Below are 27,463 nucleotides of genomic sequence, written 5' to 3' on the forward strand. Positions count from 1 at the left end.
AAACATTGATAATGACCACTTTGTTCCAGTAAAGTAAATATTGTTGTGAGAGCAGGAACAAGTCTCAGAGCATCATAGTATGTTTCATGGGCAAGCAAAAATGAACAGAGTTTAGTTTTTAGTGTCTAACACTAAACATCATGTGTACATGTTTTGTAAAATAACTCACTATACTGTCGCTGCTCTGAGGTAACACAATCGTTTTCTCCATGCAGATCAGAACGTTTTTCCAGAGGTCCTTTAGCACACGCTTCAACACAGTCTTGTCACATATGTCTGCAAAGATGCTGAGGCTGCAACACATTGCACACAGACATGCGTATGTACATGTTACATTTGGCAGTCTGGAGAATTTCCCTGGGGAATTTGTGAGATACAGTGCAAAGACATTCAACTGATGACAGATTATCATTTCACTTTCCTCTACTCTTATTCAGAATATAAGTGTGCAAAGAAATAGGCATACATTAAGAACCTTAGTATAGAACAAATGACAAGTGATCTGAAACAGAATTGATATAAATGTAACTGAAGGTAGTTGAGCTGAACTGACTTTGCGTCAAGGAACTCCATAAGCGGCCGCAGTGCGTTGTCTGCATCAGCCTCCGCGGTGTTACGAGTGTTCTGATTCAGAGGCCCTTTAATCTGGTACAGGATCTCCGCCATCTGACACATACATACGTTTATACGAGCCTGGAAACTATACATACAGAGAGAGCGAGAGGGAGAGAGAAATTGTAATGGAATAAAGATTTAAGATTGAAATCAGCCCAACAAACAAGATGACTGATTATGACACCATTTCCAAAATAGAGTTTTCTGTAAGAATATTTGGTTACACTTGATTTTAAGGTGTCTTTGTTACACTGTAATTATACATTTAAGTACAGAGTAATATTATGTAACTACATGTGCTTACTGTAGGGTTAGGAATTGGTTTGGTTTAGGGTTAGTTGCATGTAATTATGTATAATTTATAGTTATTACTATAGTAACTATGTGTAACATATGTAACACTAAAAGTGTGTTACACTTTATTTCAAGGTGTCAGTATTACAGTGTACATTTTTATAAAGCCGTTTTATATTGCATTTAATTATATTGCTGTACGTGCACTCAAAATGAATAAATGCTTCAATATATACAGTTATAAAATAATATAAAATAAAACTGTATAATAGCATTTACAAATACACTATATTGCCAAAAGTTTTGGGACGCCTGCCTTTACGTGCACATGAACTTTAATGACATCCCATTCTTAATCTGTAGGGTTTAATATGGAGTTGGCCCACCCTTTGCAGCTATTGCAGCTTCAGCTCTTCTGGGAAGGCTTTCCACAAGGTTTAGGAGTGTGTTTATGGGGCCTGGCTTGCAGTCTCTGCTCTAATTCTTCCCAAAGGTGTTCTATCGGGTTGAGGTCAGGACTCCAAAACTCGCTCATCCATGTCTTTATGGACCTTGCTTTGTGCACTGGTGCGCAGTCATGTTGGATCAGGAAGGGGCCATCCCCAAACTGTTCCCACAAAGTTGGGAGCATGAAATTGTCCAAAATGTCTTGGTATGCTGAAGCATTAAGAGTTCCTTTCACTGGAACTAAGGGGCCAAGCCCAACCCCTGAAAAACAACCCCACGCCATAATCCCCCCTCCACCAAACTTTACACTTGGCACAATGCAGTCAGGCAAGTACCGTTCTCCTGACAACCGCCAAACCCTAGACTCGTCCATCTGATTGCTAGACAGAGAAGCGTGATTTGTCACTCCAGAGAACACGTCTCCACTGCTCTAGAGTCCAGTGGCGGCGTGCTTTACACCACTGCATCCGACGCTTTGCATTGCACTTGGTGATGTAAGGCTTGGATACATCTGCTCGGTCATGGAAACCCATTCCATGAAGCTCACTACGCACTATTCTTGAGCTAATCTGAAGGCCACACAAAGTTTGGAGGTCTGTAGATATTGACTCTGCAGAAAGTTGGCGACTACTGCGCACTGTGCGCCTCAGCATGCGCTGACCCCGCTCTGTGATTTTACGTGGCCTACCACTTCGTAGCTGAGTTGCTGTTGTTCCCAATTGCTTCCACTTTGTTATGATACCACTAACAGTTGACCCTGGAATATTTAGTAGTGAGGAAATTTGCACAGGTGGCAACCTATCACGGTACCACGCTTGAATTCACTGAGCTCCTGAGAGCGACCCATTCTTTCACAAATGTTTGTAGAAACAGCCTGCATGCCTAGGTGCTTGATTTTATACACCTGTGGCCATGGAAGTGATTGGAACACCTGAATTCAATGATTTGGAGGGGTGTCCCAATATTTTTGGCAATATAATGTATGTATAAATGTAATAGTATATACAAAATATAAGTTGCTTAAAATGCAAAACACATCAAATAAAAAATAAAGCAACAACACACAAAACAAGTAACCTACTTTCTGAAAAAACTACTATGACAAAGGTGACAAGCAGAACACTCAAATACTGTAATAATGACATTCAGATGAAATTCAGGCTCAGAAAATTAAGTTTACCTCTTGACAAACATGGCACTCAGGTTCTCCAGAACAGAATTAAGCTTCCCCTGCAGGTCATTGAGAATATCTGCAGCCTCTGTGTCGAGCTGTTGAGAGAGTAACATGTATACACACACACACACACAGGAAGAAGTGTTCGTTTAATAGAAAATATGGCACTTAAACTAGGCAGAGGCGAGGAGAGGAGAGGATGTAGGGAAAAAAAAAAAATCACCATGTCTGTTTGTCATGGTTCTGCAAGCGCATCAGCATCAGGGAGGTGAAACAAATTGGATACATTCTCTATTCTTTAGAGAATCTATTCTAATCTTTAGCAATATATCTGTCAGATCCAACAACAGCTTAATTAAAGCAGGAATAAAGAATACCAAGACAAAGAGTGCAAGAGTTACTTTTTCATTCCCATAATGAGCAACAGTAACATTTGTTTATTCAGTTTAGTGCTGCTGAAGAAAGACAATTAAAACATATCACACAATATCGACAGTGGTTCTGGCAATCAGGGTGGTAAAAATGAGAAAACCTTCAAGTAGGTCTTGTTTGTTTTTAGTCTTCTAGTTTATGGCTATTAAAATACTGAATGCATCAATAAAAGTTTTAAAATATGGCACATTAGCATCTTTATCTACACAATAAAGTGGCCTAAAAAGTATTTGTACACTTGAACCACAATATATGAATGTTATTGCATTAGATAAAGTATCAAACCAAATGGTATTTATATTAAAGAAAGATAGCACAAGTACACTTTTCAAGCGAAAACATTTTACAAAAATATCTTAGTTTTAATAGTATAAAATGACAGATATACTTTTATTTGGATGCTTTCTGGTTGTAAAATTTAGTGGAAATTATAACTTTTTTAATTGTGGCTTAAGCGAACAAATACATCTGGACTTGCACTAGGGCCAATGAATGCACAGAACTGATCATTAAAGCATGTGTCTGATTGTCTATTTGCACTATGCTATCACAGTGATAGGGAAAGCCTCAGGAGGAGGGAAGAGATAGCCAGGCTTCTAGCAAAACAACATGGCACTGTCTCGCTCACGCAAGCATACACACACTCACACACACCCATGATGATTATCGCACCTTTTTTGTATCGACTGTTGCCTCTTTCTACCAAGGGACAGGGTGAAAATAACACAGGAAAACAAAAGAGAAGGCACAGAGACAAAATGATACAGTTGAGCAATGGAACAGATGCTTCTGAATGTTAGAATTGAGATAAATGCAGGAATGTTTAAGTTTAAACCGCAAGAGAAACATCACACACCTCTTTTCCCTCACATTTGGGCTGAGGAATAAAATAAATAAGAATAGAATAAGTCAAATTGGGAAAACATTCAAACTCAAACAGCATTTGGGAATCTGACATTTCTGAGGTCTAATCTATTCGCTGTCTAAGTCTACATTCACAGTCAGTGTGTGGGACTGGCAAACCGGATTTACTCATCACAACGGACACAAAGTTTAATAAATGGGAGTCCAACAGCAACTGGAGCTAAAACCTCCATATGACAAAGCTCATATCACCATCTCAGAGTTAGCGAAATTATGCATGAAAAAAATGATTGTGTGTGCGTCTTGTGTGAGTTTCAGTGGCTATTGCATTGTGTGATGTGTAGGAAGTGACGGACAACTAGTTGCACTAGTTGCAACAAGTGTGGTTACGTTCACAGAGCACTGATTCCAGAAAATTTGGTGTCAGTTCAGGAAGAAAAATTGTGAAAACAAAAAGGCTGTATGCGAATAGGCATACAGGTCTAACATACTACCATTCAAAAGTTTGGCTTTTTTCAGAGATTTTTGAAAAAAAAAAAAAAAAGTCTCTTATGCTCACCAAAGCTGCATTTATTTGATCATAAATACAGTAAAAACAGTAATATTGTGAAATATTATTACAACTTAAAATAACTTTTTTTTCTGTTTTAATATATTTTAAAATGCAATTTATTCCTGTGATGGCAAAGCTTAATTTTCAGCATCATTACTCCAGTCTTCAGTGTCACATAATCCTTCAAAAATCATTCTATAATATGCTGATTTGCTGCTCAAGAAACATTTCACATTATGAATGCACTGTAAACACGAATAAGTTGGCAAAGCTTAAGTTAAGAAAATCAAAGTTTAAGTAAGCAGAACTGTTAATTGTTCTTAACTTGAAATGTTTGAGTACACTAATTCATACATTTTACTTAAAATTTTCATGTAACCTCAATGTGAACATTTTTATTAGTGTAAATTTAGCTAGCTATAACAAGCTAATTCAGAAAATGCTAACTTGCTAATTTGCTAACATGTTAACAATAGCATGGTATAACACTTGCTGAATGAGTACAACAATATAAAGCATTTAACATACTTGCTCTCAAACCAAGCCACATGCACCACTTGTCACCATGATGGTAACTCTCCAAAAACCCACATTAAAACTCTTCTAAATTAGCATAACAAAACATTAATCACTAGTAAATATCTCCCTTACCATTAATCTTGCACAAAAAAAAAAAATTATGTAACACTTAATTTTAGCATTTCCTCTCCCATTTGAGTGCCATGGGCAAAGCATTCTGGGAAATAGAATTCCCAGCGCAGTTTCAGTTAAAATTAAGTTCGTCTAAATTGAAAGAAATGAGTTCATAAAACTCAAAACAATGAAACAGTTCAGTTTCCTTAAAATATATCAGTTCTGTGAACTTGAAAGAAAAAGAAAGTACTAAATACTCATAAAAGTTAAATTGACTGAACTAATTTGTTTAATTTAAGTTTGTCCTACTTAAACCAATTATTTTGAGCAATAGGGTTTACAGTGTGTAAAAACAGTTGCTGCTTAATATTTTTGTGGAAACGTGATTTTTTTCATTGACAAAAGCCCAAAAGAACAGCATTTATTTTAAATAGAAATATTTTACAATATTATAAATGTCTTTACTGTCACTTTTGATCAATTTAATGAATCCTTGCTGCATAAAAGTTTTAATTACTACTACTTTCAACAAAACAAAACAAAAAAAGATTCTTCCTGTCTAGATGGGTGGTTTTGGCTAGTCATGGGTCAGTCATGAACGTTCATTTTGAATTATTATTATTTTTTTTATGACTTTATCGTGAACGTGCATATTCAACATCCTTTCGATCATGAATGTATGACTCTGATCCAAATATGTAGCAGGGTGAAAAAATCCTTTTTGTTTTCTGTAAAGAGCCTATGCATCTGTCATATCACATTAGAAATGAATGAAAGACTCAGACCAAAAGACGCAGAAGGGGAGGTAAACTAATCATTTCTTTTTCACATAATTTGTCTTTGGTTGCATTATAACAATTTCCTAATTCAAAATAAGATCAGAAGACTGAATATGAGGACGCGTTTGAGGAATTTGGCTATTGGATATATAATGTTATAATTTAACTTCGCTCAACTGAAGAAAATAAATAAAGATTTGTTCATTTTGCAGAAAGAGATTCAAAGATCCAAGTGAGTAAAATAATCCAAACTTCACATCACTAATTTTGGCCTAAAATAAGTAGCAAAGTTGATCAGACTTTAATCAAAATTCTGGCAACTTGAGACTACCTTAAACTACCCATGAAAATACATGGATTGTCCTAATGAGTATTCTAGACTTCTGCTCAACAATAATGATCTAAGACAACAGAAAAAAAGTTTAATAAGCATCTGTAACCGTGTTTACCAAAACAATGATCATTTATTCACTGACAACAGCTAAATCATATTATTTGCCTGAGGCACATCATTATTTAAGCTTTGAATTATGGGTAATTGTTTCACATCAGGGCACAAGAATCCTATTCCACCTAAAAACAAGACTCTGACAATGAGGTACTGGAGCCCTGGGGACAGAATCACAGCGAAACAACACACATCTCTCCTTCCCATCAGATTTTATACACACACTTGCTCCTCACACTAATGAGACCTTGTTCTATCATGTTTCAGAAAGTACCACACACACACACACACACACACACAAACATCAGCTTATTACCTCGGCTCCATCACCCACCTCTGTGGTCGTGTTCTCATCCTTGAGACAGAAAAAAAAATTGCATTCAATATCACAAAGTCCTGTTGATCCAGAGACTATGGAGCAATGCTACCACAGACAAACAGACAGAGAGAGAGTTTGTGTGTGTGTGTGTGTGTGTGTGTGTGTGTGTGTGTGTGTGTGTGTGTGTGTGTGTGTGTGTATACAAACCTCCTTTTCTTTGTCCTTCTTTTCCCCCTGATGTCAGAAAATGGAAACAAACATACAGTATAATGACTCACAGAAACATAGAAATACAGATACAACACACAACATAGAAACTATAAGCACATACAGATTAGGTCAACTCTAAATGCGCACATATTATACATTACATAATGCCTTATAATAAACATTGTAAGGCATTATATCATTCATAAATAACTGTAACCACAGTTAAAGGGTAAGGCAGGGGAAAGATGCCCCCTTAAGAACAGTATGTATTTTACTGCTGAATTGCAATATATTTAGAGATGACATGTTGAGAATGATGCATTACTCAATATAATAAAGGAAATAAATGCAAACATTTGCTAATTAAGTTGTTACAGATGATCGATCCCCTATCTAAGCCAAGAAGCAAAATGTGTTAAATATCTCCGTAAAGATATTAAAAACATACGTACATCAAATATAAAAATACTATATAAAATACTAAATCAAATACACTAATGTTCAAAAGTTTGAAGTTGGTAAGATTTTTAAATGTTTTTCAAAGTCTCTTTATGCTCACAATGCTCTCTATCTATTTATTTGATCAAAAAATACAGCAAAAACAGTACATTGTGAAATAATATTACAATTTAAAATAACTGTTTTCCATTTTAATGTCATTTATTCCTGTAATGGCAAAGCTGAATTTTCAGCATCATTACTCCAGTTCTCACTATCATGATCCTTCAGAAATCATTCTAATAAGCTGATTTGGTGCTCAAGAAACATTTATTATTATTTTTCATCCAGGATTCTTTGATAAAGTTCAAAAGAACAAACACTTATTTTAAATGTAACTTTTGTGACATTATTAATGTCATTAATGTCTATTTTGATTAATTTAGTGAGTCCTTGTTGTCTCAATTCATTATAACAATAAAAAAAAAAAATAACACTACCAAAAACATGCCAATGGGGACCATCTGCCTCGATTCTGAGGGGGGCATCTGGGTTTTTTTTTCCCCAGCATCTTGCAGCACAAACACTGCGTTGTTAGAAAGGTGTGCCAGGTTAGGACTAGTTCAACTTTTAAAAAGTCATCTCAAGACTTTGTGTTCTGTTCTATGCCTTCAGCTGCACTCCATCTAGTATTTTTTGATTGATTATTGCTGTCACTTCAGAGTACTCGTGCTCATCCCCAGGGCTCTGACCACCATAGACATAAAGGTGCATTACATAAAATATATATATTTTATGCATTACATAAAATATAATATATATATTATATATATATATATATATATATATATATACACACACAGTGGGTACGGGAAGTATACAGACCCCCTTAAATTTTTCACTCTTTGTTATATTGCAGCCATTTGCTAAAATCATTTAAGTTCATTTTTTTCCTCATTAATGTACACACAGCACCCCATATTGACAGAAAAACACAGAATTGTTGACATTTTTGCAGATTTATTAAAAAAGAAAAACTGAAATATCACATGGTCCTAAGTATTCAGACCCTTTGCTCAGTATTTAGTAGAAGCACCCTTTTGATCTAATACAGCCATGAGTCTTTTTGGGAAAGATGCAACAAGTTTTTCACACCTGGATTTGGGGATCCTCTGCCATTCCACCTTGCAGATCCTCTCCAGTTCTGTCAGGTTGGATGGTAAATGTTGGTGGACAGCCATTTTTAGGTCTCTCCAGAGATGCTCAATTGGGTTTAAGTCAGGGCTCTGGCTGGGCCATTCAAGAACAGTCACGGAGTTGTTGTGAAGCCACTCCATTATTTTAGCTGTCTGCTTAGGGTCATTGTCTTGTTGGAAGGTAAACCTTCGGCCCAGTCTGAGGTCCTGAGCACTCTGGAGAAGGTTTTCGTCCAGGATATCCCTGTACTTGGCCGCATTCATCTTTCCCTCGATTGCAACCAGTCGTCCTGTCCCTGCAGCTGAAAAACACCCCCACAACATGATGCTGCCACCACCATGCTTCACTGTTGGGACTGTATTGGACAGGTGATGAGCAGTGCCTGGTTTTCTCCACACATACCGCTTAGAATTAAGGCCAAAAAGTTCTATCTTGGTCTCATCATACCAGAGAATCTTCTTTCTCACCATCTTGGCAAACTCCATGCGGGCTTTCATGTGTCTTGCACTGAGGAGAGGCTTCTGTCGGGCCACTCTGCCATAAAGCCCCGACTGGTGGAGGGCTGCAGTGATGGTTGACTTTCTACAACTTTCTCCCATCTCCCGACTGCATCTCTGGAGCTCAGCCACATTGATCTTTGGGTTCTTCTTTACCTCTCACACCAAGGCTCTTCTCCCCCGATAGCTCAGTTTGGCTGGACAGCCAGCTCTAGGAAGGGTTCTGGTCATCCCAAACGTCTTCCATTTAAGGATTATGGAGGTCACTGTGCTCTTAGGAACCTTAAGTGCAGCAGAAAATTTTTTGTAACCTTGGCCAGATCTGTGCCTTTCCACAATTCTGTCTCTGAGCTCTTCAGGCAGTTCCTTTGACCTCATGATTCTCATTTGCTCTGACATGCACTGTGAGCTGTAAGGTCTTATATAGACAGGTGTGTGGCTTTCCAAATCAAGTCCAATCAGTATAATCAAACACAGCTGGACTCAAATGAAGGTGTAGAACCATCTCAAGGATGATCAGAAGAAATGGACAGCACCTGAGTTAAATATATGAGTGTCACAGCAAAGGGTCTGAATACTTAGGACCATGTGATATTTCAGTTTTTCTTTTTTAATAAATCTGCAAAAATGTCAACAATTCTGTGTTTTTCTGTCAATATGGGGTGCTGTGTGTACATTAATGAGGAAAAAAAATGAACTTAAATGATTTTAGCAAATGGCTGTAATATAACAAAGAGTGAAAAACTTAAGGGGGTCTGAATACTTCCGTACCTACTTTCCGTACCCACACATATACATATTATATATATATATATATATATATATACACACACACACACACACACACACACAAGCTTTAAGTAAAGTACAGTACAACCCAAAAAACTAAGTGCACACACCTTCTCTTTCTTCGCAAGAGACTGTAGAAAGAATGAATGAATAAAAAGCCAATAAGAACAAAAACAAACCAAGAAAAACTTCTGATAAATCTGATAAATGCAAATATGCACATAGACGAACTCAAACACTATATCTTCCGCATACAGAATTGAAGGGAAGGAAAGAAGGATCTAGATATATAATTCTACTGGGTAATAAGAGGAAGAAGTTGAAGAAACTGGCTCCCTAAATATTTGATTCATCTGCACGAAGCATCTGATACGTCGACACGGACTACTTCACTACGACGGTCATACATCAAACTAATGCATTTAGCTCACACAAACCCACCTTCTGCCTGTCAAGCTGTACATACAGATGAAAGGAGAGATGGTAAAAACAACAGTCAATAACAGATGGATGAAAAACAGGGGGTGAGGGTGACGGAGAGAAGAAAGCTAAATTTTTGAACAGGAGCAGCCGAAATGTTCAAGGCTCTGTTCGCATAGGATGCATTTGTGCATTAAAAACAGCTAGATAGAGCGGAATTAAAACATTTGCCTAACCACAATAACCAGAATATAAAACTTCTGCACGACGTGACAATGACAGCAATCAGAAGATATTTAAGGTTTCACTTAAAAAAATGCTCCCTGCAGTCGCAGCTGCACGGCATTTTTTTTTTTTTAAATATATAAACTTTTTAAATATATGTTAATATATTAAATTCACACCATTCATGTCAATAAGATGTTATGTTTTTGAAAAATGCTCACCAAGGCTGCATTTATTAGATTAAAAATACAATAAAACAATTGTGAAAAATTTTTCAATGTAAAATATTTGTTTTTTCTATTTTTATATATTTTAAAATGTAATTTATTCCTGTGATGGCAAAGCTCATTTTTAGCAGCCATTACTCCAGTCTTCAGTGGCACATGGCAAAATCATTTTAAATTTGCTGCTTTACTGTCACTTTCAATCAGTTTAATGCTTCCTTTCTGAATAAAAGTATTGATGTCTTTAAAAAAAAAAAAAAAACTAACAACACCAATAAAACTTACTGACCCCAAATTTTTGTATGGTAGACAGTGTATGTTAATATAACAGACATATTATAGTACTGATTGCTTGTAAGATTTTTTTTTTTTTTTTTTTTTTAAACCAAATGGCACTGCCTTTAGGGTATTAAATGTATTGCTACTGTATACTTGACTCTCTCTCTCTCTCTCTCTCTCTCTCTCTCTGTATTTCTTTCTTTCTTTCCCACACACACACACACACACACACACACACACACACACACACACACACGTACAGCTATCTTTATTAGGACATTCATTGACACAATGCAATCTCTAGCTCCATACCCTAACCTTACCCATCACAACTGAGTGCCAACCCAAACCTTTACCCTAAACCCTTAACCTAATCATTACCTTATCCCTAAAACCAAGTCTTAACCCTCAAACTGGCCTTTAAAGGGGTCTTAGAAAATGAGAACTGGACAAAATGTCCTCACTTTACTCACTTTGTCCTCACTCCGATGGTATAAAACTCAAAATGGTCCTCACAAAGATAGCTGTACAAGTACATACACACACACCAACATACCAGTCAAAAGGTTCATTGCTAAAGATTAGGACCATGGACCCTGCCAGACTGGCAACACCTGACTCACATAGACTCAAGGACAGAGGAAGATTTGTCATCACAGCGTCATCTCTAAAATGCAGAGTTAATTGAAAAATACCAGTACATGTCTGACTTTTAAAATGGCTGGACACAACATAATCCACACAGCAAACCACTGACACATCACGTAGGTGTGGAGGCTAGAAGAGTGCCTGCTAAGCCTAAAGCTTCTGCTGTTATATTTCAGTTCTTTGGAGTGACATGTGACACCACAGTACCAACTACCAAAACTAATATTTAGTTAACTATCAGTATTGACTTTTTTATACAATACTGAAGGGAGGACAGGAAACATTGGGAATAAAAAATAGTCAAGGTACACAAGTACACAACCCACCAACTGGATTTTACAATACAATACAGCCACTAAAGTCAAATGGGTTCATTTTCTTTACAAAACCAACCTTATTCTCCGTCTCTTTGTTGTCAATCTACAGATAAAAATAAATCATACATTTCCAAATTACAATCCAGTGCGGCACCAATTAGAAACACCAATCGAAGTCACGATGCAAAATGTTCCTTGACCGAGCCATTAAATCCCCAAAACACTTTGAACAGCTTAATATTAAATACACAGATAAACAAATAAATGAATAATATGAAATGTTAAATATTGAAACATGATGAGGGTAATTCACTAAATTAATTGCAACAGTGCCATTATTTTGTGCAGTCTGCATAGTTTAATAGCTTGATTCACTAAGGGAAATATGCAAATCAGATAAATGCCGCAAACCCAAAAAAGACTGATTTTTCTAAGTGTATTTGTGCTGAAAAGACTGATAATTGCTTAAATGGGGCACAGATAGCAAACAGCGTCTGATTTACTGGATTGTGGGTGGTTAGTGAATAAGATGCAGGTGAAATACCATGTGCAAGAGTGTCAACTGTGAATTCACCCGTAGAATATATGATTTTGAAAGTTGATTTCTATTCAATGGACTTTCCAGATCTTTCATAGTATAACTCTGCAGTATGTGGAGTTGTGTTTTAACTGGACTATATTATGTAATGATGCTGATGTTAGCTCTAATGCGAACTTTAACATCACAGCTGGAGTCTAGAACACAAACTCCACAGGACACATCACACACACACACACACACACACACACACACACACCTCCAATTAAAAATATAGCATTTGTAAGAATCTAATCAATATCTTTTAACTAGACTGACTCTATCTACTGTATGAACACAGAACCAACATATTTCATTCATCATTGATGCTGTTATTCAGATTGACTGCTCTTTGTGGGATACAGGAATCAATTAAAGCACAAATCCCAGCTGTAAATGTGAAAGCTTTTGATTCTTTTTAAAGCTTTAGCGTTACATTAAATTATCTGGTCGCAATTAACGGGTCAATTAAACTTTAATGTGCATGACAGAGTGTGACTGCAATCTGAAGACCCATCTGTTCTGTCAGATTTTCTTAATCACCTTTCGTTTTAAAGGAACAGTTCACCAAGAAATGAACATTTTGTCATCATTTACTTGCACCCATTCTGTTTTAATCCCTGTGAAACACTAGCTGCATTCGAAATCGCATACTTCCCTACTAAAAAGTAGGTGAAAAACAGTATGTGACAAAAGAAGTTTGTCCGAATTCATAGTATTCATAAAAGACTAAGTAGGCAAAAAGTAGAGATTCTGCAGTGTGTATACGATGGACACTTAACTATCTCATGAGGCCATGGGTGAGGATTTGTGAATGGCGGTGAAGTGATGCATGGTAGGTCACATGACACTGATGTTATCTGGTTATGAAATCATCTGTGGCGCCGGCGCTGCTGTCTCCGGACTCAGATAAACTCCGCCTTTGTTCATAACCACTCCCTCAAACCCAAGCTGGCCCGCTTTGGACCAAGGTATTCGGCGGGCCAAAAAACCCTGGCCGTTGGCCCCGAGGAAGCCCCGACGAGGCACGATCAAGCCCCGGAAGTGACAGTGGAAACGCGACTGGCCCTGGCACGCACTAGCATGCCCGCTTTAGGCCGACAGCGGAAACGCAGCTAACGACAACATTGTGAATGTAGTACTTTACATCCAAATTCATATTACATTCATACTACACACATTCATACTATATAGAACGTATATAGAACATACTCTTTTTAGCAATCCCAAAGTAATTACTTATTCAAAATAAGTACCAACTCAAAAGAGTATGCGATTTCATACACAGCCACAGTATCCTCTTGCGTTTCACAAAAACAATACATGAATGAAATGAGTAAAAGAAAACCTGATAGATTTCTATTTATCAGCACAGCTTTTGATTTTAGTCAATCTTCTAAAAAAAAGCTGACGTTATCTCTTAACATACCTCTGATCCTTCTGAATCCGAAATGCCAGACTGATGGGAAAGGCGTGGATAAACGTGGATAGACAAAACATAAATAAACTAACATACATTGAGACACTAAACAATTAAATCATAAAAAAGGACAAGAACATGAAAATTAAATGCAGCTTCACTTACACCACAGTTAAAAGTTTGGGGTCAGTAAGATTTGATTTTTATTTTTTATAGAAATTAATACTTTTATTCACAAAGGATGTATTAAATTGGTCAAAAGTGGCAGTAAAGACATTTACATGGTTACAAAAACAATCCTTTTCAAATAATTTTTTTTTTTTTTTTACTTTCTATTCATTGAAGAGTCCTGAAAAATGCATCATGTTTTCTACAAAAATATTAAGCAGCACAACTATTTCAACATTGAAAATAATAATGTTATTTGAGCACCAAATTAGCATACTAGAATGATTTCTGAAGGATCATGTGACACTGAAGAATAGGGTAAATAAATTATATTAATATATTAAAATAGGAAAATCTTAACAATATTACAGTTTTTACTGTATTTTAGCCAAATAAATATAGCCTTGGTGAACATAAGAGTCTTTTTTTTAAAAATTAATAAAAAATGTTAAATAAATAACAACCCCAAACTTTTGACCGGTTGTGCAACTATCTGCCTTAAAAATTCCAGCACTAAAAAGTCTCTGTACTGTCAACAATTTGCTAGCAGGCATATACTGTACAGTAATTGCTGCATTGCATCCAGTCACTTTGTCACTGCATATCTCTGTCAGCCATTTATAACGATTGATATGTTTGATAAACAGCTTCATAAAGAAGCACATCAGATGAGACATATGCCTTTTTCTCACCTTAGCATCTGATTCATCTGACTGGTAATGAAAAATAAAGAAAAAGATGAGTAATAGTGAAAACAAAAAACAAAATAGAAAAAAATGTGGTAGGTAGTAGCAGAAGACTTTTACTGCCTCGTTGATTTACACAAAATCTTAAAAAACGCCCACACACACATTCATGGCATCACACACTCCACTGTACCACAGTGTTGAGTGTACAGACCTCATTGCCTTCATCATCAGTGATGGCCTGAGCAGAGGAAGACCAAAAGAAACAGAATTTCGTGTTTGTGACCCCCAGCTTTCAACAAATATTCTCAATAAACAAGAACACATTCGCATTTGTATACACAAACACAGTTTTTGCCTAACTGGAAGAAAATATAATATTAATTATGGGCCAAGCACCAAATGAAAGCATCAAAATGAAAACACGAGTAACAAAATCATGATAAACAGAGATTTAAAAAAAATGCACCACATATTTTAATGGCTAATGGTAAGAATATTTGTAACACTTTACAATAAGTTTTCATTTGTTAAGAGTAGTTAATGCATTAAAGGGTTAGTTCACCCAAAAATGAAAGTTCTGTTCTACTCACCCTCATGTCGCTCCAAACCAAGACTTTCGTTTTTCTTCGAAACACAAATGAAGATATTTTAATGAAATCTGAGAAATTTCTGTCTTCAGAAAGTTCATTAAAAAACTAAATCCATATGAATTGAGCGGTTTAGTCCAAATTTTCTGAAGAGACTCGATCGATTTATGTGATGAACAGATTTAATTTAGGCTTTTATTTACATATAAACATTTATCAACTCACACATCAGTTATGGTAAATGAAAGCTCAAGCACGTTTGCTTGACATGCGAGAACAAATGAGGTTCATTCTCGTGTGTTACGCAGCACGTTGGAGCTTCCACAAGAACCAATGAGCTTTGTTCTAGCGAGTCACGGTTGAGCTTCTGTTTATGTTCACTGATAAATGTTTATATGTGAATAAAAGCGTAAATTCAGTGTTAATCATATAAAGTGATCCAGTCTCTTCAGAAAATTTGGACTAAACCACTCAATTCATATGGATTAGTTTTACGATCTCTTTATAAACTTTTTGAAGCAGCAAAGTGGTACAGTAGTTGCGCAGGCTGTCAATGAAGGGACTGAAAGCTCTCAGATTTCATTAAAAAGATCTTCATTTGTGTTTTCTGAAGATGAACGGAAGTCTTACAGGTTCGGAACGACATGAGGACGTAAATGATGACAATTTTTTTTCATTTTTGGGTGAACTAACCCTTTAAGTAATATGAACTAACAATGCGTAAATATATTTTTGCAGCGTTTATTAACCTTTGTTAACGTCACGTAATGAAAATATTCATATTCATGTTAGTTCACAGTGCATTAACTAATGTTAACAGATACAACTTTTGATTTTAAAAATGCATTAGTACATCGAGATTAACATTAGCTAAGATTAATAAATGTAGAAATATTAGTCATTGTTCATGTTAACTAAAGTACGGTATTTAACTAATGTTAACAAAAGAAACCTTATTGTAAAGTGACCGAAATATTTATAGGTAAATTTATAGGTAACTGGCAGTTAATTTGGGACCCTATCCATAAACACTGTCTCTTGACACACCTCCTCATCGTCCTCAGGCTCCTCCTCATTCTCCAACTGGGAGCAAAAGCAGAGATCAAAGTTAAAGTGTTTTAGGGATTTTATACTGAGAGAACAACACACTGCGGAAGGCTAAACCAAATGGGGGGCACTAAGGTGTTGCAAGAAGGGTACTGCAACTTAGTGAAAGGGTCTAAATCAGGGGTGTTCAGGGTGTTCAGAGTTCAGCTCCAACTTGCCTCAACACATGCCTGGAAGTTTTTAGTATGTCTAGTAAGACTTTGATTCAGGTGTGTTTAATTGGGGTTGGAGCTAAACTTTGCAGGACAGTGGCACTCCAGGAGCAGGATTGGACACCCCTGGTCTAAATACAACACATAGTAATGCACAAAATCACACAGAGGATTAGGAATGGTTAATCTAAAAAAAATACATCTCTTCACCTACCCTCTCTTCCTCAGCAGTATACTACACACACACACAAAAATACATATATGGTTAGCTCAGCTAGGATACACATTTACCACACACATATCTACACAAAATGCATACAAAAACTCTGAAAAACAGACTGACATCAAAATGTTCCTGTCTTCCAGCACGTCTCAATAGAATCTTCAAAAAGGTGTGTAACATTTGAAAGATAATAAACATTCAATTCATTCCTCACCACAAACATATCAAGCGCAAAATGCCAGTAGGCCGATCTTCATCAAACCAAAATAATACACTTGTTTCTCCAGTTAAACAGACTCACAAAAGCACGCAAAACTCATTTAGTGCTCACTCCGATGTTAGCATGTTGCTAAGCAAACAACTTGACATTCCAAGGAGCATAAAAAATACCCACAAATACAGGGTAAATCAGAGCATTCTGGTACTGCTTCATCTATTAAGGATACGTGTGATGCTGTCTTAGATTTTTGGCTAAATGAGGTACACTACCGTTCAAGTTTAGGGTCTTAGGGGAAAAGTCTGGGATCAGTAAGATTGTATAATTTTCAAGAAGTTAATACTTTTATTCAGAAAGGATGCATTAAATTGGCTTACAAAAGATTCAATTCCTTAAAAAAATTCAAAGAACAAAAATATTAAGCAGCACAACCTTTAACATTGATAATAATAAATGTTTTTAGAGCAACAATTCAGCAAGTTAGAATGATTTCAGAAGGATCACGTGACACTGAAGACTGGAGTAAGCTTTTCCATTACAGGAATAAATTACATTTTAAAATATATTCAAATAAAAAAAAATCGTCATTTTACATAATGTTACTGTTTTTATTGTATTTTTTAACAAATAAATGAAGTCTTGGTAAGGAGACTTCTTTCAAAAACATTTAAAAAACTGGTTACAAACTGGTGACGTAGTTACATTGTACTTACTCCAGATTATATTAATTAACTACAGGTATTTACTATAGAGTTACGGTTGTGGTTAGGGTTTGGTTTAGGGTTAGTATTATGCATAATTTACTGTTATTACAATAGTAAGTACATGTAGTAACGTGTAACGTCACATTAATATAAAGTGTTAGCAAAAAACGTATTGATCCCAAACTTTTGAATGGTAGTGTACATTATAAAGCACCATACATTTGTTGCATTAACAAAAAACACCATTCTACCATGGTGCTTGTGCCATTATATGGGGTGTAACGGTACGGTACGTCACGTACATCGGTTTTGGGGTCACAGTTCGAAACGAATTTGGTACAAAAGGAAAAAGCAACATATACCCAACTCTAGGTTTCCTTTCATTTATTTTGAACAGACAGTAGTGCAAATTACAGTCACTGTAATCTGCACTACTGTTACACTACTGTCCCCTGTTTACTGTTATCAAACTTATTGGTTTGAATGTGTTGTGCCTAGCTTACGCTGTCATTTTCTTTGTGCGTGAGAGTTCATTAACATGCAGTGACAAGAAATCAACACAAATCGGCACGATGCCAAAGGATTTTTATCTCATTATAACAGCGAAACAACTTAAAATACTCTGTCATTTATGGTCATACATATAAGAGTAATACATCATTCAAAACTAAAGGGACTATTTTTATTTGTGTACACTCTACACTCATAATAAAAACATAACATTTTTGTAAAATAAAGAAAACAATCAGAATGCTTTCTGCCGTCCCGGTTTCCTTTCCGTGAAGTTTGTGCGTCACAAAAATTTATCGAAACCCAGCATATAGGCTACTAGCAAGCTCCTGCGTGCCATCTGAACCCTTGTTTTGGGTTGGTGCATAGATAGTCTCTTCTTCTTCTGCTCTTTTTCCTGTTGTGACGGTTAGCAAACCGCGTTGCATTACTATGTGCGCCTTCTTCTGGAATGGAGTGTGGATCACCTGTGACTGACTGTATTCGTTGTCTGACTTGCACCAAACCTTGACGTCCGTACCGTGACGGTTCAGAGTGAATACATGTACCGTTCCACCCCTAATATATATATATATATATATATATATATATATATATACACACACACACACACACATACACACCACAGTACTGTATGTAAAAGTGTCTATGAACAAAAGCATGAAAATGTTGCCTAGGTGACAGCTAACTAAGTACTGCAACACAGTTAACCATACAGTAACTTCCATTACCTCTCATCTCCTATTAACGGCCATGTCATTAGCTGTTATCACTTCATATTTCCCTCACCTGTTTGGCTCCCATAGATTCAAACATCTTCTCCAACATCACACGCATCTGTTGAACGTTATTCATCAATACACATGGCTGTGGGAGATGCAGGAGGGAGTGAACAACACAAGGATAGAGAAAAAGACAGAATTTAGACCTAACTGGACTCTTAACCACACAGCATTTAAGCTACAAATATACAGTTTAACAAATCTTAACACTTTTTTTTTGTCAACACTCACCGTCTTTTCTTTCTCACAATAGGAGGAGAAGCTCTTGGTTAGAATAGCACAATACTGCAGGAGCACTTTGGTGATAGTCTGATAGTGAAAGGGGGAAAAAATGAAAAGAAAGAACAGCTATTACACCTAAATGTTATGTAGAGTAAATGAACTACACCTCGTACTGAGCTGGTAATCTGGAACGGCAGATAAATTGACTTTGTTGTTGAAAACTAATGAATTTTTCATGGGCAGATGCATTACGCTGTTGTTTTGTTCCCTGAAATATACCTCAATATGCTGATTACCGGAAAAAGTGATAACAAAAATACCACAATTATGATCATATCAGACATTTCCATTTAGTATTTAGTCATATCCTCACTAAAATCTAATAAAATGTAAATACATCTCAGCTCCTACAAAACCTGTGTGGGCTTCGACAAAGATGTCTCTGCATCAGACGTCTAAGTTAAATATGACTCACAGGCTAAGAAACAGATGGTGATGGTCTAAAGACAAACACTTTGTGTGCCAGCAGCTTATATTTCTTTTGCCTCCATTTTTCATCTATCATCTGTCATTCTCTGCTCCTGGTTTTCACCTTGGCAAAGCGTCGGTTGTACTGGGCGACCACTGCAGGATCAGGACAGTCTAGTTTCTTGATGATCTCAAAGCTTTGGTTGAGCTGAGTGAAGATGTCCACGACTGAACAGGAAAATAAAGCATGCTCAGATGTCTGCTGGAACTGTGGAAGAGCAAGGAGAGATTTTTAGTCCGAGATGATTTTTAATTCTGGGCACTCTTTGACCTGCGGATTTTTTGAACATAAACTTTTTTTTATATATGCGTACTAGCTTATTTATTGGTTCTACTAACAAGGTCCAAAACTGGACATACATACACAACAGGAGAATTTTTTTTCTGAAAGTCATGAGAAGTTTATGCATTTTTATGTATCCTAAATATACAGAAATAAGTAATATTTTTCTTTTTGCAATACTTGAAAAAATTACATTTTGATTGAAAAGATGAAAAATAAATGATGAAAAAGATGAAAAAGATTCTGTGCAAAGGTTTTTTTCCTTAGTAAATAATTATTTTGAGAGGGGGGGGTGGAAATGACACCACAACAAAAGAGCAGCTGTAATTTCATTTTTTTTTAAAGAAATTAATACTTCTATTCAACAAGGATACATTAAGTTGATAAATTGACAATATACAGCATTACTAGCTATTTTATAATTTTATAAAAGATTTATATTTCAAATAAATGCTGTTCTTTTGAACTTTATTCATCAAAGAATACTGAAAAATGCATCAGTTTTCACTAAAATATTAAATATTTTAAATATTAAAATATTAAGTTTTCAACACTGATAATTATAATGTTTCGTGAGCACCAAATAACCATGTTAGAATGATTTCTGAAGGATCATGTGATATTGAAGACTGGAGTAACTGCTGTTGAAAATTCAGCTTTGCCATCACAATTACAATTTAAAATATATAAAAAATAGAAAACAGTTATTTTAAATTGTAATAATATTTTACAATATTACCATTTTCACTGTATATCTGATTTTTTTTTTTTTTTTTTTTTTGTATAAATGTAGCAACCCTAAACTTTTGAGTAATATTGTATACATAAAATTCATTTAAAAAGTAGCAAAAATAAATGAAGGTGTGGTAAAAAGTTTTCAAAACTGTTTGAATCTGACCTTAACATAACTCAAAGCAAAGTTAAAGTCAGTTAATTTTAATAAAAATCAACCCTCTTACATGTAGTAGACAGCAAGCAGCCATTTCATTTGACAAACCATGTTTTAAATCCTGGTAGACCAACAACCAAGAAGCCATTTATAAGAGAGCAGCACACACAGAAAAGTTAGTTTCTGAACCATACCCCCTCTCTTTTATCCCTCTCCAGGGCTCCATGCATAAACTCCATCGACACTTCCTCATTCTCAGCGAGCCACTGGAGAACAAATGGCAGAAACCACCTACACAAGGGAAATGAAGGAAGAAATATAGAGAAACAGGAGGAGAAATAAAGCAGAGGGGCAGCAAAGTAGCAAATGGTCAAGAATGTTTAAACAACAGAGGAAAATATCCAGCAAGGAAGCCAGGCATCTCAGTCGATTTGGGACAGTAGGTGATGACAGAGTGTGAGTGAGAAAATAAAACTACTCATGAAGAACAAACTGCAGATTATTTGAAGGGAAAAAAAAAAGAAAACTTTAGGCAAAGATGCTCTGAAAGAGCATTAGAAGCAGCGTGACTCACGATGGGTACTCTGGGACAGCGTCAGAGAAAGTGGGCAGGTCACAGACGTATTCGTTGTAGAGCCATTTGACTTTGAAATGCAGATTCATGTAGTCTGCACTTTTACACAACCTCAGTTTCTCGTGCTCTGGGGAGACAACAAGCATGAGTCGACATATTTAATTTCAATTTACCTTGTCACGAATTTCCTTCGGCTTCAACATATTTATTCTCCACTGAGCTATAAACTAAGAATGAACTGCAGTTTCATCTCAATCTCCAGCTGTACTCACTCACAGAGTCTAACGCTAAGAAAACGTTTTTCACACACTACACAAACTACCATTCAAAAGTCATTAAGATTTAAGATTTTTTTTTAAGCATAAATTAATACTTTTATTCAGCAAGGATGCATTAAATTGATCAAAAATGGAAAAAAAAAAAAAAAAATTTTTTTACTGTATATTTTTTTACTGTACTGTATTTGATTAAATAAATGCAACCTTGGTAAGCATAAGAGACTTCTTTCAAAAACAATAAAAACTCTTACCAACCCAAACTTTTGAACAGCAGTGTACACGTGCACAGTACACATTCTCACAGTTACTTAACCATATATCTTACCAGCGTAAAAATCAAGTCTGCGAATATGAAATGTGGCAGGTGCTAAAAACAAGAAGACAAGACAGGAGAGACGGAAGAGATGAAGAACACTCGAGAAAGAATGAAAAAAGTGCAGGAGTGCAATAAAAGGGGTAGTTTCAAAAGAAAAGAAGCTGGCATCAAAAGGAAAAGATTTTTTTCTTTTTTTCAATGAGGTGTCTAACTCTGGTTTACTCCTACTCGGAAGATCTAAAACGAAACCGGGGGTTCTATTCTCTAACTCTGCTGTAGCAATGAGAGAGTGAGGACTTGAGACCAAGAAAAGTGTTTTGAACCTTTAAAGGGGTCTTATCATCGAAAACAGGATTTGCATTGCTCTTTTGAAATAAAACCTCCACAATGCAAAGCTCACAGCTTGTCACAATGAGCACATTAACATAACACTGAACATATTTATTATTATTCAGTACCTAGAAGCATGGCCCACCCAGTCGTGGTGACAAGGAAGAAGTAGGGCAGATACTATGCATAATCATCCAATACTAATATTTCACTTTGTGCCAAAATCATAGAAGCTGTCATTAAAGTATTTGATAGTGCCAACTATATTTAAATTGCAACTCATTTCATATGCAAATTCACATAACTTGATTAATTCAAAGGGTCAAAGAACTGGTAGAATACGTTAATGTAAACTAAAAGTGTAGATTATCGCCTCTTAGCATGCAACAGAGTGATGTGATTGTCTTGTATCTATATCCAGACATGCAAGTCCAAGATCACACTCTCATGACTCTTTATAACCTTTGACCTTTACCATTCTTCCAGTGATTGAGGACGATATGTTTAAGAACTGAAGACAGAGACAAATAAAAAGGAGATGGGGTGATGTTAGGAGGAGTAATCTCAAATAAAATTTGTAGTACACACAGACATACTTTAACAACGCACATGCTTCCCATACATATAAATGTATATATCTTCTTACCTTCTAGTGCATACTTCATGTCCTGTGCGAAGAGTGTCCACATGACCTCAGCACTGACTTTCCCTACATTTAGCTCCTGAGGAAACCTGCACAGGACACACCAGGTTAAACATATCAGCTCATGTGTTTGTGTGTGATATTGTGTGTATCTGCGCAGTCACTGACTGATTTATGATCGGACTGTAGGAGTTCCTGTCCTCCTCTATGATGGAAACTATCAAGGTGATGAGTTTGGGCCAGAAGTCCAAATTCTGTATGCTTGGTCCTGGTTCTTCTACAGCAGCAATTTCTTCCTCTTTCTCATCCTTCTTATCTTCCTCTTCTTCACCCTCTTCTACCTCTTTCTTTTCTTTTGGCTTCTGTTGAGTAAAACGATAGCATGATGGTATACAGAACAACAAATAAGGAGACAGAATGACAGACAGACAGACAAACAGAGAGATAGACAGAAAGATAGAAAGACATACAGACCGACAGAATGATAGATAGAATGAAAGAATAACAGTCAGACAGAATGACAAACAGAATGATAGAGAATGGCAGAAACACATACTTAGAACAGACAGAATGATAGAAAGTCAAAATGACAGATCGAAGGACAAATAAAATGATAGATAGAACAGACAGACAGACAATAGAAAGAAAAGGAAAGAAAAGAAATAGACAGACAGATAGATGATAGACAGACAGACAGACAGACAGACAGACAGACAGACAGACAGATAGATAGATAGATAGATAGATAGATAGACAGACAGACAGACAAACAGTCAGACAGAAAAATAGACAGTCAGAAAAATAGACAGACAGACATACAGATAGACATAGATAATAGACAGACAAATAGCCAGACAGAAAAATAGACAGACAGACAGACGGACAGATAGATGATAGACAGACAGACAGACAAACAGATAAACAAACAGCTAGACAGAAAAATAGACAGAAAAATAGACAGACAGACAGACGGACAGAGAGAGACAGGCAGAAAAATAGATGGACAGAAAACAAAACAGACAGACAGACAGACTATGGAAGAAACTCAAAATTATACTGATGATTCATGGGCCTGACCTTTATGCATAAACGTGGTCTCTATGGTAACAGATCGATTCTATAAAATATTACTCATTTCAGGCTGATGTCTTAGGATGAAATGTTGGTATTACCCATGAGAAATTCAACCTCTGATAATGACATATTCTAATCTCCAAACTTGAACATACTGTCAATCACAAGTGTAAGCATACCCATCTGTGTGTATGCAAACATACACCTGTGCATGATGTGAATGTGTTTACTCACAGGCTCCACGGCCGGCTGAAACTGTCTGTTGTACAGCTCTTGGCAGTTGTTAAAGATGTACTCATATGTGGAGTTGAGGCATGCTTTCACACAGTCCCTAACCACATGGGCCGCACGCGGGGGAGATTGCAGTTCCAAAACCTGGACACAGGGGGTGCCAGAGAAGACAAGAGTATGTCTATATAAAAACAATATAACTCCCGCTAACAAGCAATATGCTGTCAAATCAATAGTGACTAATCTCCGTTATGAAAGCCCGCACAAAGGCCTCTCTCTTTCAGCACAAAGAAATCAATCTTCATCTCAAACCTTCTATTATCCCTTTCTACTGTATGAACTCAGGCAGAAAGAAATGACTGAGCGTTTACTCAAGACTGTATGAAACACAATTGAATTATTCATCTCTATAGGATCTGTCACTCAATATATATTACAAATAAGACCCACATCCCTGTAACTCCCAAATACAGTATAAAACAACGAAAAAGGCAATACAGCAAGCTATTCCTTGATCAGATTTAGAGGTACGTTATCATACCTTCAATCTGAAGAACGTAATGCTAGTCAATAAATCCACTGTGGATTTGAGATCTGCTAGACGTGGTTTACTGCTGGCTGGGAAATTATTCTGGAGATCAAAGGGACAGAAAGAACAAAACAGGAAGCTTGAGTGAGAAGCACAATATGACCTTGGTAAAACAGTAACATGAAGGTAAATAACAATCATAAACAACATATCACTAACATAAGCACATAGGTTATTGATGAAGAGTATATATCCTTATAAAGAGTATACATGCCAACCACTCTCAAAACCAGCTGAAACAGTCAATAAACAGTTTTTATATAGACCTACATCTTAGACTTCACTATAATGAACATTTTTATTCTGAAATATATATTATATATTGTAGGGTCACAATACTACACATAAAAACATATTTCAGCAACCATGATTTTTTGGATATGTGTGGATTAATTTAATTAACATTTTTTGGTCCTGAGACTTCCACAGAAGACATATACATATATACACACACACACACACACACACATACACATATACATATATATATATATATATATATATATATATACATATATATATATATATATATATATATATATATATATATATATATATATATATATATTTTTTTTTTTTTTTTTTTTTTTTTTTTTTTAAATATTTAGACCACTTCTATTATAGATTGGTATCAGAATGTGAAGAGGGTTTCAATCAGTACAACAAAAAGTGTTAAAGAAAACATTGCCTCCCCTACATTTAAATGGTTAGTTCACCCAAAAATGAAAATAATGTCATTAATTACTCACGCTCATGTCGTTCCACACCCGTAAGACCTTCGTTCATCTTCGGAACACAAATTAAGATATTTTTGATAAAATCTGATGGCTCAGTGAGGCCTGCATCTCCAGCAATAACACTCTCTTTTTCAATGCCCAGAAAGCTACTAAAAACATATTTAAAACAGTTCATGTGGCTACAGTGTTTTAGCCTTAATATTATAAAGCGACAAGAATACTTTTTGTGCACCAAAAATAACTAAACAGCGACTTTATTCCACAATATCTAGTGAAGGGCGATTTCAAAACACTGCTTCATGAAGCTTCAAAGTTTTACGAATCATTTGTTTTGAATCAGTGGTTCAGAGCACCAAAATCACATGATTTCAGTAAACGAGGCTTCGTTGCGTCATAAGTGTTTTGAAACTTCAATAGTTCACGTGACTTTGGCAGTTTGATACGCGTCCGAATCACTGATTCGAAACAAATGATTTGTAAAGATTCGTGAAGCAGTGTTTTGAAATCACCCATCACTAGATATTGTGGAATAAAGTCACTATTTTGTTATTTTTGGCACACAAAAAGTATTCTCGTCGCTTTATAATATTAAGGCTGAACAACTATTGTCACATGAACTGTTTTAAATATGTCTTTAGTAGCTTTCTGGGCATTGAAAAAGGGAGTGTTATTGCTGGCGACGCAGGCCTCACTGAGCCATCGGATTTGATCAAAAATATCTTAATTTGTGCTCGAAGATGAACAAAGGTCTTATGGGTGTGGAACGACATGAGGGTGAGTATTTAATGACATAATTTTCATTTTTGGATGAACTAACCCTTTAAGGTAAATAACATGTGTGAACAAAACATTTTTATAGTACGTAATATTCCAATACCAGTACGTAATTTGTTTTACACCACACCATGCTAAACTGGATCAATTGTCCGTGTACATTAGTTTAAGTTAGTGTACACAATGAATACTTACTCTATATGTTGACAGGTCAATGCGGAGAGAGTTATGGAGCTGATCCAGCAGTCTAACAAACCGATCTTTCTGCATTAACAGAGAGAAAGATGACTCAGTGGTGAATAGAATTAAACAAACAAACAAAAAATTGGTTGTTTCTGTCTGTATTTGGTAATGTATTTAGTTATAGAGTCAGAGCAAGAATGACAAACCCTCTCAAACATTTTCAAAGATCCACAAGGTACAGTACGTTTCTCTGACACTAATATCCCGCTGAATGAATCTAGACCTTGATCCAAGGACACAGAGTGTGCACACAGACACACACACACACACACACACACACACACACACACACACACACATGAACAAAGACAGTACAAGCACACCAGAGACAGGCCTTTGAATGAGCCTGTCTCATGGCAATGAGAAAACTTAAATAGGAATCAAAGGGTCAGGGACGCTGACAATGTTTCGGTTATTCGCTATGTTGCATCTTTTCAAAATCCTTGTATGAGCAAGACTCTTTCTGCAGAAAGGTCCAGAACAAGAAAGTGAGGAAAGGGATTGTAGCTGTGCAAAAATTCAAGCAGCTGCATTCATGGTTTGCTATAATCAGAGGATGCCACAACAGCATCTTCAGCTGTGTCATATGAGAATAATACTCTCAGTGGGTTTGAGATCAAAGGTTTTATGCGACTCTGATTATAACAATCAAAGTATATAAAACAGTTAGTTCCGGTCCTCTGATTGGCTGAGCAGCATTCCTAGAGCACTGACATTTAGTCCAACAGCGCTGGGACTCCGCTTTTCTTTGTTTACATGACTTTCTGTGCATTAGTGGAGGGAATTTTCAGTTACTTTTTTGCAGGTTACATCA

General features: G+C 36.1%; 1 protein-coding gene across 1 annotated transcript in view; it reads right to left on the reverse strand.

Moving 5' to 3' along the window:
* The window catches only part of LOC127512893 (protein unc-13 homolog B), a 111,144-nt gene that overhangs the window by 5,084 nt on the left and 78,597 nt on the right, over nt 1-27,463 (reverse strand). The window contains exons 24-36 of the mRNA XM_051894248.1: nt 26,602-26,670; nt 24,848-24,937; nt 24,310-24,450; nt 23,170-23,363; nt 23,005-23,090; nt 21,435-21,561; nt 21,055-21,151; nt 19,753-19,896; nt 19,170-19,247; nt 18,946-19,023; nt 2,537-2,625; nt 554-700; nt 170-293 (exon numbers count right to left, since the gene is read on the reverse strand). Coding sequence (XP_051750208.1) covers nt 170-293; nt 554-700; nt 2,537-2,625; nt 18,946-19,023; nt 19,170-19,247; nt 19,753-19,896; nt 21,055-21,151; nt 21,435-21,561; nt 23,005-23,090; nt 23,170-23,363; nt 24,310-24,450; nt 24,848-24,937; nt 26,602-26,670 — 1,464 coding nt within the window. The remainder of the gene's footprint in view (nt 1-169; nt 294-553; nt 701-2,536; nt 2,626-18,945; nt 19,024-19,169; nt 19,248-19,752; nt 19,897-21,054; nt 21,152-21,434; nt 21,562-23,004; nt 23,091-23,169; nt 23,364-24,309; nt 24,451-24,847; nt 24,938-26,601; nt 26,671-27,463) is intronic.

This window comes from Ctenopharyngodon idella, chromosome 5 (genome assembly GCF_019924925.1).
Source record: "Ctenopharyngodon idella isolate HZGC_01 chromosome 5, HZGC01, whole genome shotgun sequence".
Lineage (NCBI taxonomy): Eukaryota > Metazoa > Chordata > Actinopteri > Cypriniformes > Xenocyprididae > Ctenopharyngodon > Ctenopharyngodon idella.